Consider the following 19589-nt stretch of genomic DNA (forward strand, 5'->3'; position numbering starts at 1 on the left):
TAAAGTACTGTTGGGTACTAAATATAAGCATATCTCTTAGCGAGAATTTAAATCTTAGTTTGCTATATTGTAAGAACCTAGCTTTTTTTCTAAATTTAACTCTCGATAATACTATGTATTGTATGTGATTTTGTTAAATTTACCGGGGACTGTTAACGTTGCTTTGTTTTTCCAATATTTAATCTAATATATAATCAAATAAATTTTTTTTCCTGAAGTATTTCTTGTCAGTGTTCTGACTCTACCTTGGTTTTCCTCGTTTGAACAATTTTTTTTCTTCCCACATTTTAACTGGGTTGCATGCTCTGTGCAGAGCCTATATGGGCTTTCACAGGAGGGAAGTGTCCAACCGTATTAAACAAAAGTCTCCAGTAGTCTTCCAGTTGGCAAAAAGAGTCTGCCCATAGTTCACCAAAAAAAAAAAAAGAGTCTGCCCATAACTATAAGATTATAAATTCAAATCCTATTGTTAACGTGAGGATTTTATTAATGGAGGATCTCGTAAGTGGGATCCAACTTACTTAAATTTTTTTTTAACAAAAAAGACTCCTTCATAAGCCTACAACTAAAAGTTCGTTTGGATCAACGATTGGAAAAGTAGTTTATTGTCAATTTGGCTTATAGCAAAGTAAAATTGGATAAAAACTAAATTGGATAGGCTGAATTGTGTTTGGATTGGAGTTCAGAAAAGTTAGTTTGTCAAAGTGAGATTGATAAAGGGTTGTTTGGATTATGGTTGAGTAAAAGTAAGTTTGATTGTAAAATGACCAAAATAGGTATGAGTTTTAATAAATAATAAAACATTATTAAAAAAATAATTTCACATAATATAATGAAATTAAAATAATTTAATATGAAGAAGTCAGATTTAATGAGTGAATTAAATTTTAAAACTTTAGAGAAACCATAAAAAATATTTTAAATATAAAGTAAAACATGAAAAAATAAAAGTATATTTCTATGAGCATATTTAAAATATATATATTTTTAACTTATTTATTCCTTTTAACTAATTTTAATTGACTTTTTGTTATCTATAAATTAGTTATTTAAGACTTATAATAAAAACCAAAGGAGGTAATAAATTTCTTAATTTTTTCTCTCTTCATGTTTTAAAAGTTATAAGTCATAAACTGTTACTTTTAACTTATAGCTTATTGTAGTTTTTTATACAAAAACCAGATTGCCCAATCAACTATCCAAACAGTATCTAAATTTCTAATCAGGCTTCTATCCAATTTAAGCTACTTTTCACCTGAGCCCAACCAAACAGGCACTAAATGTTGATCCAGCGGCTCATTTTTTGAACAGGAAAAAAAAAAAAAATCCGAAAACGGGAAAAGCCCTGCCCCTGCGTCACGGATTTGAACCGCGAGAGAACCACGGTTCCCTCTATCTTTGTGAAAATGGAGGGAAAGTAAAGAGGCAAAATTCCGAGCAGCAGAGTAATGGTGATACGCCGACTTCGGCTGGACTGTTCTGAGGACGACGAAGACAACGCCGAATTAGCGCCGTCGCCGTCGCCACCTCATCTAGAAACAGAAGCTGATTTACCTCCCCAGCAACAGACTGCCAATGATTTATCTCGGAGCGGTAATGCTGAGCCTTTTGAAATTTCTGACGACGATTTCATCGACGTCTCTGATAGTCCCTTGCCGACGTCTCCTCATCAGCATCAGAATCCCGGGCCTCAGGAGATTCCACCATCTTCCCGTTCAAACTCCGGTGAGGATTCTGGTTGTCCCATTAGCGACTCTCTTCGACGCCTTGGGTTGAACCTGAAAAGAGAATGGCTCGATGCTTGTATTCGTGAACTAGAGAGCTCTGTTCGGGGCTTTTCTGGGTTTGATGTTACTGCAAAGGCGAAGTTGTGTTTTGAGCAATTCCTATTTTCTGATATGAACTACTGTGGGAGCGGCATGCTTCCTGCAAATGTGGATTCCATGCATCTGGTTGATCTCCCTGGTCCGTATGTATTACAGGTCCGGCTTTCTCGTCACGGGCATCCTTTTCTATTGTTAATTTCTTTGTAACAAAGCAGCACCAATTGCTTACTGATTATCGACATCCAAATCATTGCCATTTTGCATCGAACTTAGGAAAAAAACTATGCTATCGTTCGTTTCAAATCATTTTCACCCACTTATTATTTCTTAATTGATATTGTCGCCGTATATACTATTTATCAGGGTATAGTTTCAAGTAAGAAGTGACTGTAAGTTTGATGATGGGGAAAATGCTTAGAAGCTATAATGACTGCCTGGATAATTTGACTTAGTTTTGATTTCTTAATCTTACATAGGAGAGCGCCCTTTCTCAAAAGTTAAAACTTTTGCCGCATTGCGGGTGGAATTGATCCAAATTATAATTTTCAGTAATGCACAGTGGTTTGAGGATTTTTGTTTAGACTGTTGCTAAAGCAGTCACTAATGACATTTTCTATTTTCTGATCATATCTAACAAACTCAGATGTGGAAACAGTAAATTCGCGTGCTCATGCATTTGGCAGGTTGATGAAATAATTAACATTAGCTGTCCGCTTCGAGGAAGATATCAACAAGCACCCCCTGGACTTAAAAGGTGCTTGAAGTTATCTATGACTGATGGTATTCAGAGGGTTTTTGGAATGGAATACAGACCCATTCAAGCTCTTGAAGTCTGTGCTCCTGCTGGTTTGAAGGTTGGTTAGCACGTGCTTCCTCAATTAGCATGTTTTATCCTGTGTGAATTTAATTACAATAATAAATTAAGTATATAATTATTTTTTGTATGTATTAGTCTTATTGAATCTGATTTTTTTTTTGGTTTATTTTAATATGGTATTGGCTAGTTTAAATTAGCTGCGGTCCATTCTTAGTTCTCTCACTTTTGTGCCTTTCCCATTACTTTATCAGTTCCTATGTCATTTATAAAACGCGGAAAACTTAATTGCATCTCTTTCCTTGCTAGCAAGGATGACACTGAGGGATCTTTACTATACTCATAGGTTGCCATCTGTAATGTACACGTACGCCATGGACTTCTAATGCTGGTCCCTGAAACCATAGAAATCTTGGGGGGATTGGTCGAGCAGCTGGATGCAGCACGAAAGCGTCTTGTTGATGAATTGAATAAGCCTCCTAGGGGAAAAAGGTAGAATTTGTTATATCAGATGATTTAGACAAGGGCATGTAACGTAAAGTTATATTATAAAAACGAATGCTTCCCTAGTGCAAACTGGAAATTTTCATGTTATTTCTTCATTCTTGCATAATTCCATGTTTAGTGTGTGACTATTGCTGGACAATTTTAATATATGAATTTATTTCACATGTAGACTCATCTAAAAACTTGCAGATCCATTACTGTAGCATCCTTTACTTTCATCTATCTTGATGTTAGTAATTGTTGTTGATAGGTCTGATGGCCATAATTATTGTGGAATTTAAAGGGTTTTTTCGAACCTAAATTTGCTGATTGATTAAACTATCTCTGTGATCCTGAGATGCAGAACTAAGAATGGAGTGCTTCCTCCCTTAGCAGCTAGAGCAACTCTTGCTGCATGGCCTTCAAGGGGAGCTGATGATATCACGCGCATTAATTCTACCATGCACACTACTCCTTCTATTCAGATAAATAATCAGCGTATGTTGTAGTCTTACTAACAGCTGAGCTTTTTTGTTTGTATCATTGGAATTGTTTGTCATCTGATACATTTTCCATGCCTGTGAAACTACAGATGCTAGCCTGAGAGTGTCTAGTGCTGCCAACAGATTAACAGCCGAAGATACTCCAGCCAGTAGTGCTCAAAATGCTGCTTCCAATTTAATACCTGACATGGTTTCAACTGTGGAAGCCACGCATGTGGACGACACAAGTGCAGATTCTATGGCTACTCAACTTTCTGCTACCATTGCTATGACAAAGGAAATGAACATAAATACTGTTAATATAACTGGGGCAAATGCTGCAGGCAACTTATCTTCCCATGCAGTTTCAAGTGCCGTGGAGGAACACAATAATGATACCATTCATATAAAACAACAGAATTCTGTGGCTACTCTGTGCTCTCCTATTGCCCAAAATGCTATGGAGGGAAAGACGGATAGAAGTCCCATAATCATAGAGAGAGCTCTTGACGGGTCCTCCTCCAGGGTTTCAAATATTAATGATGTTGATATGGTTGAGACAACTGATCACCCGATGATGCTGTCTGGAGATCAGGAAATTCCTTTCACATACTTAGCTAGTTTGTCAGCCAAGTGGGTGACGATGAAGGATAAAGCTCCTTCTATTCAGGGAAAAATTAAGGTATAAAGTTCTTTCTTGGATGAATTTTCTGTAGAGCAAGTTTCTTAATATATGAATGTCATCCAATATTTTACTGTATTTTATTTATAATGCATTTTTTTTGGTAGTGCTTCTTGACTGGTGTGAAGGGATTCCAATATAAGCGAAGGAAAACATATGAGCTTCAGGCATACGTTGATGATGGTAGCCTTATTTCTGAGATCCTTATAGATCATAATGTGAGTCTGCTCAAATATTGGATCTTTTATGATATTGGCATTGTCTTTGTCAGGGTAATAATTTGATCGTTTATTTTTGTTTTTAGATTGTTCAGAAAGGGATTGGCTATTCTCCAGAGGAGGTCACTGTTGCCCTTTCTTCTGAAGACAAAAAAATAGTCCAAGACATGAAGGAGACTATGCGTACATTCCAATATTTTTTAGCAAACTTCGAGGTGATCTGACATATTTCATCTGAAAATTTGCTCGGTCATTCTTTCCCAGACCGTTTATGACTTTATTCATTGTCTCCTTGTATTTTGTCGTAGGGAATAATGCTTGTGGAGTTAAATGCAAAGTCTTCTCTTCCAATTGCCATAGAGATGAGCCAAGGCTGTCCACCATGCGATGCATGGTTACTTTTAAGAAGGCTGAGGTTCCTATTCCCTGCGCGAGCTCAAAGAAATTGTTCCTCAGATCCCATTCAATTATCCCCTTGATCATATCTTTATGGTGATGGCCTCAGAACTTGATCTGGAATAGTCGGTCTCAGAAATTCATCACTACCAGCACACAATGTTCTTGCCTTGATGTAAGATGAAACTGTGTAGTGATCACTATGCTTTTACCAAAACTAACCTATAATTGTGAAGAGGACATTATTGTGTACAGATGGTGACCATCTAACGCTCTGTGGGTGAGGACCAGGGGTTAACCGTATACTTTTTCATCATAATCCTTTTTTTATTTTTGGTTGTGCTTTGGTAGGACTACAAGAGGGATTCAATTCTGAAGCATGCGATGCCAAGTCTCGTCAAATAGTTCATGAACATATACAGCGTCGGTAAATGTAAATGATTTAATCAATTTTTTTTTGAAGTGAAAATGATTTTATCAATTTATTATACTGTACATACATGTATCAGTGATTTTTAGCTTCGCAGCATTTTAACTAATTACATAAGGTTTTTCAATTCTTGCAGTCTCTCCTTGTTAATGTCATCACCCCATTAAACTTGAATATCCACGAGTGCAATATTATGCGGTCACCTCAGAAAAGGTCTTAGCTTTGGCATTTTATAGACCAGTTTCCCTTTCTGATTAATCTTCTTTAATCAGACCAGTTTTCCATTCTGAATGCTCATCGACATGATTGGAAATTGTAGTTTTGCATGTTCTAGCAGGGCTCGAGCTTTGTTTCTCCTACTGACTTGGGGTACGATATTTTTTTCAAACCACATAATTGAAGGAGCTTCTTGCCCGGAAAAAGCTTCTTGTTAAAGTACCAGCTTTGATCTTTAATATAAGAGATATGAGAGTTAGTAGAATGTTAAATTTGATCTTTAACTTGTTGATCGCATATACCAAAGGCTCAAATGATTTAAGAGGGTATTTTAAAAAAATCGATGTATATTTTTGACAAATAACCAAAATTATTTTCTTTAATCTATCTAATTTGGTTAACTAAATCTTATATTAAAGATTAGAGGTAGTATCTAAATCTGAAGGTTGAGATTAGCTTCCACCTTTTCCAACAACTCCAATATTTCAGGACTAAAAGCGTTCCAATAAAATCTGGTTCTAAGTTGCGACCACTGTGGGTGGGTGGCATTTATTTTTTACTCCCTTCATGACCGGAACCTTGAGATTTTTTTTTTCCAGGAAAAAAATGAAAGAAAGATAGGAGTCATCAGGCAATTAAAAAAAAAATAAAAAAATGAAATCTAAATTTAAAGAAAGTAGTTGTTGGCTACGGATCTGGTTTCTCCCTGTCTCTCTAGTGGTCGAAAAGCCATTTTGGCTGACTTTAGTAACCCGAAAGTTTGTGGTGCTCAATACCAAAAACATCGTGCATAAGTTTGTAACAAGATTTAAGGTTGCTTTAGATATTCGTGTTTTATTAATTGTAAATACAGCTATGAATCAGTGAATGTTTGAATGCTTCATGTGAAATAAATAGGGAACTAGTGAAAAAATGGAGCTTGGGTACGAGGACAAAGTTATGATCAGACTTAAAAAAATAGATGGAAACTCGCATTAGACGTTTATAATCCAAAATTTGTTCTTTACAATTTTCAAATTGCAAATTGCAAAATTCGTTTGTCAGTGCTTTTTTCACCCTTTTGTTCGGTTATATGTTTAGAGATGACGTGAAGATGTACAATATGGTTGCATCAAAACTTCGATATTTGGTTTCTGGTCAAGTTAAGCCCATGGTTCATTTTCGTAACTAAGCAGAATACAAACATGTTTTCTTAACTTGTTCTAAACATATTAATACTGATCTGATTCTAAATCTAAAAATTAAATAAATAATTTACAGATATTAATAAAATTAATTATTATAATAAATGTATATTACTTTTTTTAATACCCTTTGTGATTATTACCCCAATTATTAAAAATATCATTTAATACATGCAATGGACAAAAATAATTTGAAAAATTTTCGAGAAATTTACTACACAATGAATTGAGATTTTATATTTAAAACTAAACAAATCCTTTAATTAGCTCTTACAAAAGATAGTTAGTTTGCCATTTACAATGGTTCTCGAGGCTCGGGAAGATTTAGGAGCTACTAGGTAATTCAATTGTAAATACATATTCACCACAGGGCACAAGAAAAAGAACAAAATGAGCCACATATTTACCAAAAGTCCTTACAAGAGCAAGAACCCTCTTCAAAATGATGGAAACGATTTCTATCCCTTACAATGATTTTCCTTTGATACACTTTTGCAATAAACTTAATGGTCAAATGACAATCCTCGCACACTCGCAGGTTCTTAAAAATTCGAATGGTTGTTCCAGGAGCCGTTGTAAGAATCCCAAAAGCGATTGCTAACTTCTCACTATGACTAGCTAATAAATTCTGTTTCTCTTGTTCCTCAAGATATTGTGTGCTCGATGCTGTTAGAGGCTCATATCCAGCAGATTGAAGTCTATGAAGAATTTCGTCTAACATTTCATAAATCTGGAAGGATTTGGGATGTGATTTATCTCCAGAGACAAATTCATATACTGCATTATCAACTTCAATTGAGCTAGTTCCTGGGATTTTCTGTACATTTGCATTTTTCATCATCTTTCTCAGATTCATTACCTTGTCCCATTTCGTTGCTTGAGAATATATATTTGACAAAAGGACATAATTCCCATCTACATGAGGCTCTAATTCCAGAAGATTTGCTGTGGCTTCCTCTGCTAATTCAACGTTCTTGTGGATTTTACAGGCTCCAAGAAATGCCCTCCAAACTATGGCATCTGGTGATAAAGGCATAGTCTTAATGATCTCCATCGCCTCTTGAAGTCGCCCGGCCCGGCCTAAAATGTCAACCATACAACCATAGTGTTCAATCTTAGGATCAATTCTGTAAACACCAGTCATTGATTTGAAGTACATCCATCCTTTCTCAACCAAGCCAATATGACTACATGCACTTAATACACCAATGAAGGTAACATCATTTGGTTCAATCCCTTCAGCAAGCATCTTGGTGAAATATTCTAAAGCAAGATGGCCAAGCCCATGATTTGAAAAACCCATGATCATGACACTCCAAGTAAAGATATCTTTTTCTTTCAATCCCTCAAATATTCTCACTGAGCTATCTATGTCCCCACATTTTGCATACATGTCTAAAAGAGAGGTCCCCAGTTTTATGTCTATTCCAATTCGGTTTCTCTCAATGTACTCGTGAATCATCTTGCCCATTCCTAAGGCACCAACATTTCCACACGCATTCAATACACTGATTAGGGTGATCTTATCAGGCGCCACATTAGCAAGTTGCATATCATGAAAAAGCTTCAAAGCCTGGTTAGATTGCTGTCTTTGTTCGCTAGATGCAATGTCAAACAGTTTTTGAGATGCCCAAGCATCTCCAAGTGAGGCACACCCATGAATAATGGTGTTCCATGAAACCAAATCTCTTTGGGGCATTCTGTCGAACAGTTCATGTGCTTTTTGAATCTCTCCAAGTTTAACATATTCTGACAAAAGAACATTATAAGAGACTAAATCTGGTTCTTCCATAAAATCCAATATCTTAGCTGCACACTCTGTGAAACCACATTTAGCATACATTTCAATAAGCGCAGTTTGGACATACAAATCATGACAAAATCCAAGTTTCACCACATGGGAATGAATCATTACGCCATTATCACAATCCATAAGCCTCCCACATGCTTGAAGAACCAGCGAGAGGCTGAAACTATCAAGCGCAAGGTCGTCGTGGAAGCGCACTTGGAAGTAAAGGGCGAGAGATTCTGTAGGCTTTTGAGCATTTAAGTAAGCACGCATCATGGTGTTCCAAATGAATGTGTCGGGAAGGGAAAAAGAATCGAATATGGAACGAGCATAATATAAATCAGCATCATGGGGCGAAGAAAGGGAAATGACTGCGTTTAAGAACTTGGACTTGAGGAAGTTGTTATGGCAGAAGAAACAAGTTTTGACGAAAAGGGCGTGAAGTTGAAGCAAGTTTGAGAGATTGGTGTTCTGAAGAAGAGCCCCGACTGTCTGCTCAATGGCCTTTTTGGGGTGGCGCTGCAGAAGAAGCTTAACGCTTAATGACATTCTCCGCAAGGTAGAAGGAGAGAAAAAGTTTACGTCCGTCAAACTACGGAATTTGAGGGGAAAGTGAAGGATTGAGCAGAGCATTTATAAATAAACTACTTACTACTCCCTCGTATCTTAAACGTAAAATTCATTTTATAATGTCAGAACCCATAAAATAGGGTCTACGTTTGGGAGAAGCAGCACAGCAATATACAAGTTAAGTGGGCTTATGTGGCGAAAAGTTAAGCGGGAAAGGCAATTGAATTAGGCGGCCACAATATGCAAGAACACAAAAATAATAAAAATAAAAGGGTTAAGCTGTATTTAGCAGGCCGAAATATTTTTTCAGATACATCTAGCACCTCAAAATATTTTGTGACACATTTAGTATCTCAAAATACTTTTTAAGTACGTCTATTACCCTAAATTTTTTTTTTGCCCTAGTGTTGGATACACCAAAAAATATTTTTAGATACCTAACGCAAGTAAAAAAAAATATTTGAAAGTACTGGATGCACAAAAAAATACTTCAATATGTTAGACGCACTTAAAAAAATACTTCAAGATATTGGATATACCACAAAATACTTTAGGGTGCTAGATGCATCCGAGAAAATATTTCAGAGTACTGGATGCCCCTTAACCCAAACTAAAAACAAGGAAAGAGGTGGCGCTTTTTCACGGAAAATCTTTTATAAAGAATCTCACCAAATTCAATTACCTAACACTTTAAAATTATAGAGAAGAAAGTGAGATCTAAATTGGCATTTTAAAAAATTGTGAAATTACCTATATGTTATTCTATGCCAAAAAAAATAAGTTATGAAACTTGTCATTTTTAATTCAACACTTATGATTACCAATTTAATACTTGTCATTTTTAGTTCGCAACTCGATTGTTAACTAACTAACTAAAATAACCGAGTAAAAAGTTATGAAACTTGTCATTTCTAACTTAGTATTTGTTATTATTAGTTCAACACTTGTCATTTCTAATTATATTAATGTCATTTATTCACATAAAGGCATTTTGAAGAAAAATGTGAAATTACCCATATGTCTTTCCGTGAAAAAAAAATTATAAAATTTGTCATTTTTAGTTCAACACTTGTCAATTTAACACTAATAATTTCTAATTCGCAACTTAGTAATTAATTAACTTACTAAAATAACGGAGTAAAACGTTATGAAATGTTGTAAATATTATGTTGTGTGGATGTTCATAACTCCTTAGCCCCTTGGGATTCCTTCTCATGGTTAATGACATTATACCTTATAACTCTCAAATTGAAGGGTTTCAAGTATTGATTTCCTATAACCTCCAATTGTACAATTATGTTGCTTAATTCCTTTCTTTATGTACTTGTAACTCTTTAGGTTAGTCTTCAATATTGGGGTCCTATAAATAGGAGATGATGTATACACATTTGAGACAATGAAGTGAATGAGAACTCTCCCTTAATTTCTCCTCCAATTTCCTTTTATTTTCTCCATCTCCCTCATCTCAATCTTTGTACTTTTCTCATTTTTCACAACACGTTATCAGCACGAATTTGCTCTGAAGATTTGAGGTATGAGCCCTTTATAAATTAATATATTCTTATAGTATATGATAATACTTTCAACTAACTTCTCCTTACCTAATTATTCTTTTTATCTTATTATCATGTCTAATTTTAATTTTCTATATATTTGCTATATATTATGTTGTTCTTTTATGTTATTTATTAATTTATTCTTTTTATACATTTTAATTCTATTATCTCCCCATTGTAATATTGTGTTATTTATTTTATTTATTTTTCCATACTTCTTGTTCTATTGTTTGGTTACATATATCTGTTTGGTTTATATTATGTCATTTTATATCTATCGCAGTATTATATATATATGATTATATAATGTTATTTATATTTGATTATGAATTTTAATTTATTTAATTTATTTCATTACAATATTATTTAATTTCATTTTATTAAAGGGCTAGAAGCTATATGTGATTAGATGACCAGAAGTCATATCACTTTTGCAATTGTTCTTTTGTGAAAGAACACTATGGATACTTTTAAATGGAATGACAAGAAAAATCTATGGCACTTTGATGATTTGGTAGTGACAAATATCAAAGCGCTGAAAGCTACATGGTGACAAGTACTGAAGCCCTGAAGGCTATATTGTGACAAGTATCAAAGCCTTGAAGGCTAACAGTTCAAACATCAAATGGCATAAAAGAACTTTATTTGAAAGATTTTTACTATAGTCCTGAAGACTAATATTTGAATAAATTGATTATGTGCTACTAAAAGTAAGAAACATGTCTATAAGAGTGATAAAGAGCATGCCCACATTGTACTTTTGGAATTAATAATTAAAGGGCAATAATATTTGATTTTAGCTATTAAACCAGAATTGAGGAGATATTGATACCTCTATAGTCAAAAACAATTATGAGTAAATATCATAATATGACCAAAAGTCATATAGACAAATATATGTACCAATCTATTGAAAGTAAATGTTAAAATTGGTTATGAAATCAAAAGATCAAGAGATATTATGAAAAGTATGAAAATGTAGTTATAATGTCTAAGGTAATATCTTATAGAGAAATATGTTCAAATTAGTCAAAGTTGAAAAATATAATCATTAGCCCAGAAGGCTATATCCAGAAGGTTATATAATATTATTTTAAATTTCTTGTGATTTATTGGTAGAAATATATTATTATAAGTATTTGATATTAAGATATTGATAAACATTAAAAGTAGTTATTGGTCACTTTGAAATGTTAATTTATGGTACCAATTTACTTGCATATTTATGAATATGAATTGTGAATATAATTTATTTTCATATCAATAGAATAGCAAAAAAAAAAAAATGGTCATATTATGATATTGATACTTTATTGTGCTATTTGTGCATAAATTAAAGAGATGATATATTCTTCGTATTTTGTTTATTTATATGCTATTTGTATGATCTTAGTTTAAATGATTTATTGTGATTTATTGACAATAAATTTTATTGTGAGCATTTGAAATTGTTTTGAGTTTAATTAAACAAGAAATTAGGTGAGAAAGAAAAGTTAAGTATTCATACAATGTGTATGTAATTTTTTAAAAGATATGTTTTGAGTATTACAAATTAAATAAATAATATATATTAATGTTAAGAAGTTTTGACGATAAGTTCAATTTTACACTTTATTCTCAGAAAGTTTATTTTAAAAGATATTCTATATTTGTGTTCTTTTTAATTATATGAGTTTGTTTATGAGAATAAATTAAGCATGTGCAGATGATAATTATAGTTTAAAAAATTATGATTATTGGATTAATTCAAACATTATTTAATTCTTTAAGTTCATACATTTTGAAAAAGTATAAAAGAAAATTGTATATCTACAATTAAATTAGTTTTTGCTGTGACATTTGAGAGAAAAAATCATATTTATTTCACATTTGAATTGAGAAAATGGAAATTTATTTAACTTTATGAGAAAATTTATTATAAATAGTTGATATTAATTTCGATTGGTTGGACGAAATCATCTTTGCCATATGTGTAAATTCTATATATATTACAAGTTAAACTTATGATACTTATAACTATTTATTATTATTTATTATGATATTATTAAGATGAATTTGTCTCCTTATTCTTCTCAAATTACTTAGTTCTTGAAGAATTATGTGTAAAAATATTAATATAGTTCCTGAAGAACTAATACATATTTTTCTTTATGGGCAGATAAAGAATTAATGGTAAAAAAATATGACCCATTGATCTACATTAGAACTTCGGTTTCGAAAGAGTCTGAAAAGTAATAGCCTAATCGAATTAAAATTCATAATTATATATGACCTAGAAAGTACTTGGACTTCCAAGTGATAGAGGTTATTAGCCTATTATATGCTAGTCACTGTTTTTTAAATACATGAATAAGGAAAACATGTTTTTATGACTCACACTTAAGGGGGAGATTGTTGAAATACAAGTGTGAGTTGATGTTGGATAGAGTTTTACTTGAAACTTGTTACAGTAAACCAGAAGTTTACTCACCTAATTAATGTATAGTTGGGGTGGCTTGTCTGATTATCATAAATAATATATATGATGCAACAAATTATTGATGATTATGTATCGACATTCATTGAAGAACCAAAAGATTCTTCATGAATAGCCAACATACTCCTCCGGTCCTTATTATAAGATCCCATTTGACTTTTTATTTGGTCCTAATTATAAGACCCCAATCCATTTTGTCTCTTATATTTATGCATTTTTTTCAAGATAATCCTTCTAATAATGATAGTTTTAACCAATATACTTAATTAGCAAGGATATTTTAGGAATGACAACACTTATTTATTATAAATAACCAACTTAATTTACTTCCTTAATCTCCTCAAATAAGTCAATTGGGTCTTATAATTAGGACCGGAGGAGTATTATATGATCCAAGAATTCATATGCTACTTATTCTCAATGAAAAATTGATTACATTGATATCACTAGTTATGATATAAAATGGATCTCTACATTTCTGGAAATATATCAAATTCAGATATATGAGCCCATACCAATAGCATGCAAACCATACAAGTATTTAATAAATTTGATAGATGCATCTAGGGTTGCACATGAAACCTGGTAACCCGGTAAACCCGGTCCAACCCGGCCTCACCCGGTTCAATTTTTGAAACAGTCTAAATAGCCCGGTCAAATTCGGGCCAGACCGGGTCTGACCCGAAGACCAGGTAGGACCGGGTTACGGGTAGACATGGTGGACTAGTAACCCGGTCCTACCCGGTAATTTTTTGTGAGATGTAAAAAAAAAACTGCATAGGAAGCCCATATTATAGTTTCTTTTTTCTAATAAGTCCATGTCCATTTCTGATTCAGGCCCATAATGAAGTCTTTTTTTTTTTTTGCTCAGATCCAATTATGCGGCTTTGCCCACACTGAATCCATCAAAAATCATACCATCACACTTCACAGCATCACTAATCACTCCATCAGGCATCCCGCACCGCATCAACGTCAGCGTTCATTCCCAAAAATGTCACGACCGTTGATTTAACCTGATGTTTATTACTTTTTCAAATGGACAACAACATGGGCCTCACCTCCAAAAAGCAACGGACATTGCTAGTAAAAAAAAAAAAAGCAATGGACATTAAGTTAAATTAACAGTTATAGTATTTTTGCTCATTCTAAAGAAAAAAGATTTTCGTATTTTTGCAGCCGAGTAGAATTTATTGTATCAGGTGCACATTGGCAAATATTTCATAAATAAATGTATACTTTAACCTATTTTTCAAAAGTTACAATAGCTGTATCAAGCATTCAAAAATCATCATATGGATTGATTGTTTTAAAGTTATTGCTATTTGAAATTTGGTATTCTTATGATGTTACTCTGTTTAGGACAAGTAGATAGGAGTTTTTTATGTAATAGATTAAAAATTATTAATTAGGAATTAAAAAAACAAAAAAAACAAGAAGGGATATAGATTTGGACTGGACTGGACCAGTAACCCGGTCTAGTCTGGTCCAGTCTGCCCAGCCCGAGGAATAGCGGGTTCCTCACTGGGCAGGACCGGTCTTCGAGCTAGGGTGACCAGCCTGAAGACCAAAACGGACCAGACCACGGGCTAATGCCCTGCCTGGCCCAGTCTGGTCCATGTTCAGCCCTAGATGCATCTATAAGATGGTTACATGTATTATTATTAATTTGCAACCTGAAGTTTGCAAAATTATTTGAGTAATCATTGTGTTGAGTGCACAAGTTCCAGACTATGAGATCCAGAAAATTTCTATTGACAAAAATTATGAATTTATATCCCAGAATTTCAGTGATCAACATGCATTTGTTAGAAAAATAATTGAAAAGTCTACTTAACAGAACGATGTGGCAGAATTATTAGCCTCCATGAATAGCTAGATCAATACTTTTGAGAACAAGATCTTCATCTCAGGGTTGGCTTGTTAAGTCTAATATGTTGCAACATTTATGCAAATCAAGCCAATAAAATTCTCTCAATGAAATTGGCTTTTGGTCAGGAGCCAAATACTTTCCATCTTAAAAGTTTGAATGTGCAATACTTATGTCTATTGATTCACCACAATATACATATAGATGGATATAAAAGATTGGAATGAATGTTGGGTAAGAACCTCCTTCTTCTTGTTTGTATCTAAAAGAAACAAAAGGGATGTTTCTAAAAGAAGCAAATGAATTGAGGAGACTCATACTGCATGATTAATTGATTGTCATTCGACAAAATTTTCCCAACATGAGGGGGAGAAATTGAGTAACTGGAAAAGATAACATATAGAATACATTATTATTATCAAGTATAGATCCTCAGATATATGATAGTATGAACCAGAAGTTCATCAAAGAATGCATCCATGAGATATTACAAAATATGTGCCAGATGCTATTACTGACCTAAATGAGTATTACTAAATCTCATATTCCAGCTGAAAATATTCCAATTAGTATAAATAAAAGTGAGACATGCCTGAAGCATGAGAGATTAATCGGTTCCAATATAATTATATTGAACAAAAAGGAGCACGAAATTTAAAAGTTATATTAAGGAGGCATGTGTTCTAGAAAAGTATTGAGACATAACTAGTTGAAAAAAAAAAGAGCCCCAGAAGAGGTTCAGGTACCTGAAAAGTAATGAAGAGATCTCAATAAGTTATGTCACAAGAGGAAAAATGGAACCAAAAAGATAAAGTTGTCGACAACGTTTTTGATAATAATATCACGTGATTTTAAAGAGGATCTTATATGAAAGTAGAAATTTGGCCAACAGCAAAAGGAAAGGAGAAAAGATGCAATGGAAATATAATTATTATTTTAATATGTGAAAATTATGGACCTGCACTCCAAACACATCAAATACAAAGTTATTATGTGACATATGAATATTTTTGTGAAAATAAAGAATTTCACAAAGGTCCAGTGATTATGATTAGGCAAATATTTTGTGATGGATGCAATAATTTTTGCATATATTACTAGTTTGGCAGTATATGAAAAATGAAATATGCGTCTGTTAGATATCGTTATAGCCTATACATGTGGCTCACTAAATAATGAAGTTTACATGAGAATTCTTGAGGGATTTAAAATGCCAGAAGCATTTATATAGAAGAAAATCATCCAATGCTTAAAATATTATGTTGAATAAGATAATCTGAGTATACATATCTGGCTTAGAAAAATGTATTAGAAAATAAATAATTTCGTATCTTACTTGACTCGAAGATCAAGTTATTGAATGCATAAATGATTGCAAAATGATTGATTTTGTTATGATAATTTTGTTTGCAAAATATATTCAACTAAATAGATTAGAAGTCCCATATATTTATTATATAATAATATTTACATATATTGTCAATATTATGGTAAAGATAAGTTTCTGCAGGTATGCATGTGAATAACGAAACTGAGATTGGATATGTAGTTTTATGAAACTATTACATGATATCATTTTATTTAAATTAAATTAATTATGTCGATACAAGATATATTATAGTATTTTTCAGAATAAACTTTCTTTGCAGTTTTCTCAGTGCAAGTAAAGAATATATTGATAATTCCACATATCTAGAAGATATGTTAGAGGAATACATTTCAATATAATTTGATGACGACGTACTATGTATAGTTCAACTAAAAAGAAGATATGCTTGAAAAGGCATTGGACAACTTGAGAAATTAGTATACTCTATTATAATAAAATGATAGAGAGTGATGCTATTGACAAGGGGAGTAAAAGTGATGTTGTCATTAGGGGGAGTAAAGATCATGTTGTACTCTTTTCCTTAGCCAAGATTTTGTCCCATGAGATTTTTCTGTTAAGGTTTTTTAACAAAGCAGCTTCAATATATTGTGTACTCTTTTTCCTTTACTAGGATTTTGTCCCACTGGGTTTTTTCTAGTAAGGTTTTAATGAGGCACAATATTTGTTTATGAACATCCAAGGGGGAGTGTTGTAAATATTATGTTGTGTGGATGTTCATAACTCCTTAGCCCCTTGGGATTCCTTCTCATGGTTAATGACATTATACCTTATAACTCCCAAATTGAAGGGTTTCAAGTATTGATTTCCTATAACCTCTAATTGTACAATTATGTTGCTTAATTCCTTTCTTTATGTACTTGTAACTCTTTAGGTTAGTCTTCAATATTGGGGTCCTATAAATAGGAGATGATGTATACACATTTGAGACAATAAAGTGAATGAGAACTCTCCCTTAATTTCTCCTCCAATTTCCTCTTATTTTCTCCATCTCCCTCATCTCAATCTTTGTACTTTTCTCATTTTTCACAACATGAAACTTGTTATTTTCAATTTAATATTTGTTATTGTCATTTTTAGTTATATTAATGTCATTTATTCACAGAAAACATATGGGTAATGTCGCAACATTTTCAAAATGCTAGTTCAGGCCTTACTTCCTTTCTTAAGTGTTAAGTGCCTAAATTAACATTTCATATATTCAGGGTTGTTTAAAAGGAATTTTTCCTATTTTTAAATTAAAAACAATGCATAAATTGACATAAAAAGATACAATATAATTATTATTTTTACAAAACGGAGATTATAGTACCGTGCTTGAAAAGGAAGAAATATTTGTTGTCAGGAAAAAAAACAGAATATTGTCTGAAATACATAAATAAAAATCTGAAAAAAAAAAGTCAATACCACAAAATATTAACATCCTCAGCAACAACATCGGATTATTTGAACGAACGAGCAAGCGCAGAATGGAAGGAGGTGGCGGCATTGAATTAGATTATAAGGGAATGAGTTGTGATTTAAACTGATTTAGATCATCATTTGTCCAAATCAAATTTGAACGATCCCAATTTGATTTTTTTTATTTTTATTTTTTTAAAATAATTATTTTAATATATATAAAATCTAAAATAAAAATAATTTTTTAACTAACTTTTTTTAAAAACTATTTTTTTATTTAAAATAATTAATTAAAAAATTTGAATTTGGATCATCCAAATGAGATTTTCAAGATCCATTCGAGTGCTCATCACCTTAAGGAACACCCAAACTGTGTCATTATATATTTGCTTATTTTCTTTCCTATCTATTTACTCTCCTTCATACAAACAAGAAAGGCAATAATATTTTCTTTTCGGTTTTCTCTTATCTCTATTTTTTCTCCTCCCATTTTCTCTCCTCCTAATTTTTCTTCCCTACCAAACGGAGCATAAGGAACACCCAAACCGTCTCTGATTATAAGTGCGATTTAATTCATCATGGCAAGAGAACTTATATTTGAAAAAAAGCTAAATTATATATAACCTTCGGGTGCTTTAAGTCAAATAACTTCTATAATTTTTGAAACTTTACAATAAATCCCTTAAACCCTTATTTTTTTTTTGTAAATAGCTTCAGCGTGATAAGTTTTGTTCATTATTTATCCTAAAACTCTAGTTTGATTGACTGTACTCATTTTGCACTTGGGGAGAGTACTCCTCAATTTAAAGATAGGGTGAGGTATCCCTTGAAACAGAAAATTGAGAGTGTGGTATATTTTGGTGTACTCATTGTAAAGAGGAAGAATTGTAATGGTTTTCATAAGTACATGATTTAAACTTGTAGGAGTTAGTGAATTAAATCTTAAAAAGTTTTGAGGGATGGGGCGTAAATTTAAATGGACAAAGCTAAACTAGTATAAATTATCATTTGCATGTTCTCTATCCCTAATCTTCTTTCATTCCTAGCATATTACTCTTATATGTTATTTTGTGATGAAATATGAATTTCAAGTATTGTCGTGTTCACAAAATAATCTTTTAGAAATTGATTTCAAACTTGCACCTATACTTTGTGCTTATGACAAAAATGGGTTACAGTGTAAATTTGTTCTCAAAATATGTATTTAAGAACACTGGGCACCTAAAAGGTTTTTTTATTACAAATTTATAATAAATTGATTTCATTGAAATTGTTGTAATTATATAATAGAGAGATAAGTTTGTGTGTTTATAGTAAGTTAATTGGTATGTTGTTTGAATTTTACTGGTAACAGTAAAAATTGTAAGTGAAATTGTTGTAAGTTGAGTTCTAAGATATTATAAACAAAAAAAAAAGATTTTTTTTCCCCTGAAAAAAGACATGTTTTGTGAAAGCGCTATGGCATATATTTGTTTTTTCTTAAAATAAATAGACATGTTGTGGAGAAAGATTATCTTTCACTACAGAATGTTTAGCTTTCTATAGTGCTTTCTCTAGGAATCCTGTGAAATATTATTAATTTTTTTAAATATATATATATATGTATATATGTTTTAGCACTTTTCAAAGCACTACAGCTTTGTTTTTGTACCTTCTATAGCAGATGCATATGTAGCGTTTTAAAAACACTATAAAATTAAAAAAAATAACGGCTACAACTTATTTTTTTTGTAGTAGTGTTTGTCTTGAAAATTTAAAATCATAGTAATATTATACCATTAAAAGAGTAACATTAATTGTTAAACT

General features: G+C 32.3%; 2 protein-coding genes across 2 annotated transcripts; one reads left to right on the forward strand and one right to left on the reverse strand.

Moving 5' to 3' along the window:
* The first annotated feature begins 1448 nt into the window (after positions 1-1448).
* LOC114735260 (recQ-mediated genome instability protein 1-like) lies at positions 1449-5508 on the forward strand. Its single transcript, XM_028922944.1, has 8 exons — positions 1449-1982; positions 2510-2680; positions 2987-3132; positions 3491-3624; positions 3719-4290; positions 4398-4508; positions 4595-4723; positions 4817-5508. The coding sequence occupies exons 1-8, from the start codon at positions 1449-1451 to the stop codon at positions 4985-4987; spliced, it is 1968 nt and encodes a 655-aa protein (XP_028778777.1). The 3' UTR covers positions 4988-5508.
* A 1629-nt stretch (positions 5509-7137) lies between these two features.
* LOC114735261 (pentatricopeptide repeat-containing protein At5g66520-like) lies at positions 7138-9072 on the reverse strand. Its single transcript, XM_028922945.1, has one exon. It carries the CDS (start codon positions 9070-9072, stop codon positions 7138-7140), a length of 1935 nt encoding a protein of 644 aa, XP_028778778.1.
* Between the last annotated feature and the right edge of the window lie 10517 nt (positions 9073-19589).

Source organism: Neltuma alba, unplaced genomic scaffold, assembly GCF_004799145.2.
Source record: "Neltuma alba isolate B1F8T4 unplaced genomic scaffold, ASM479914v2 tig00013194_pilon, whole genome shotgun sequence".
NCBI lineage: Eukaryota > Viridiplantae > Streptophyta > Magnoliopsida > Fabales > Fabaceae > Neltuma > Neltuma alba.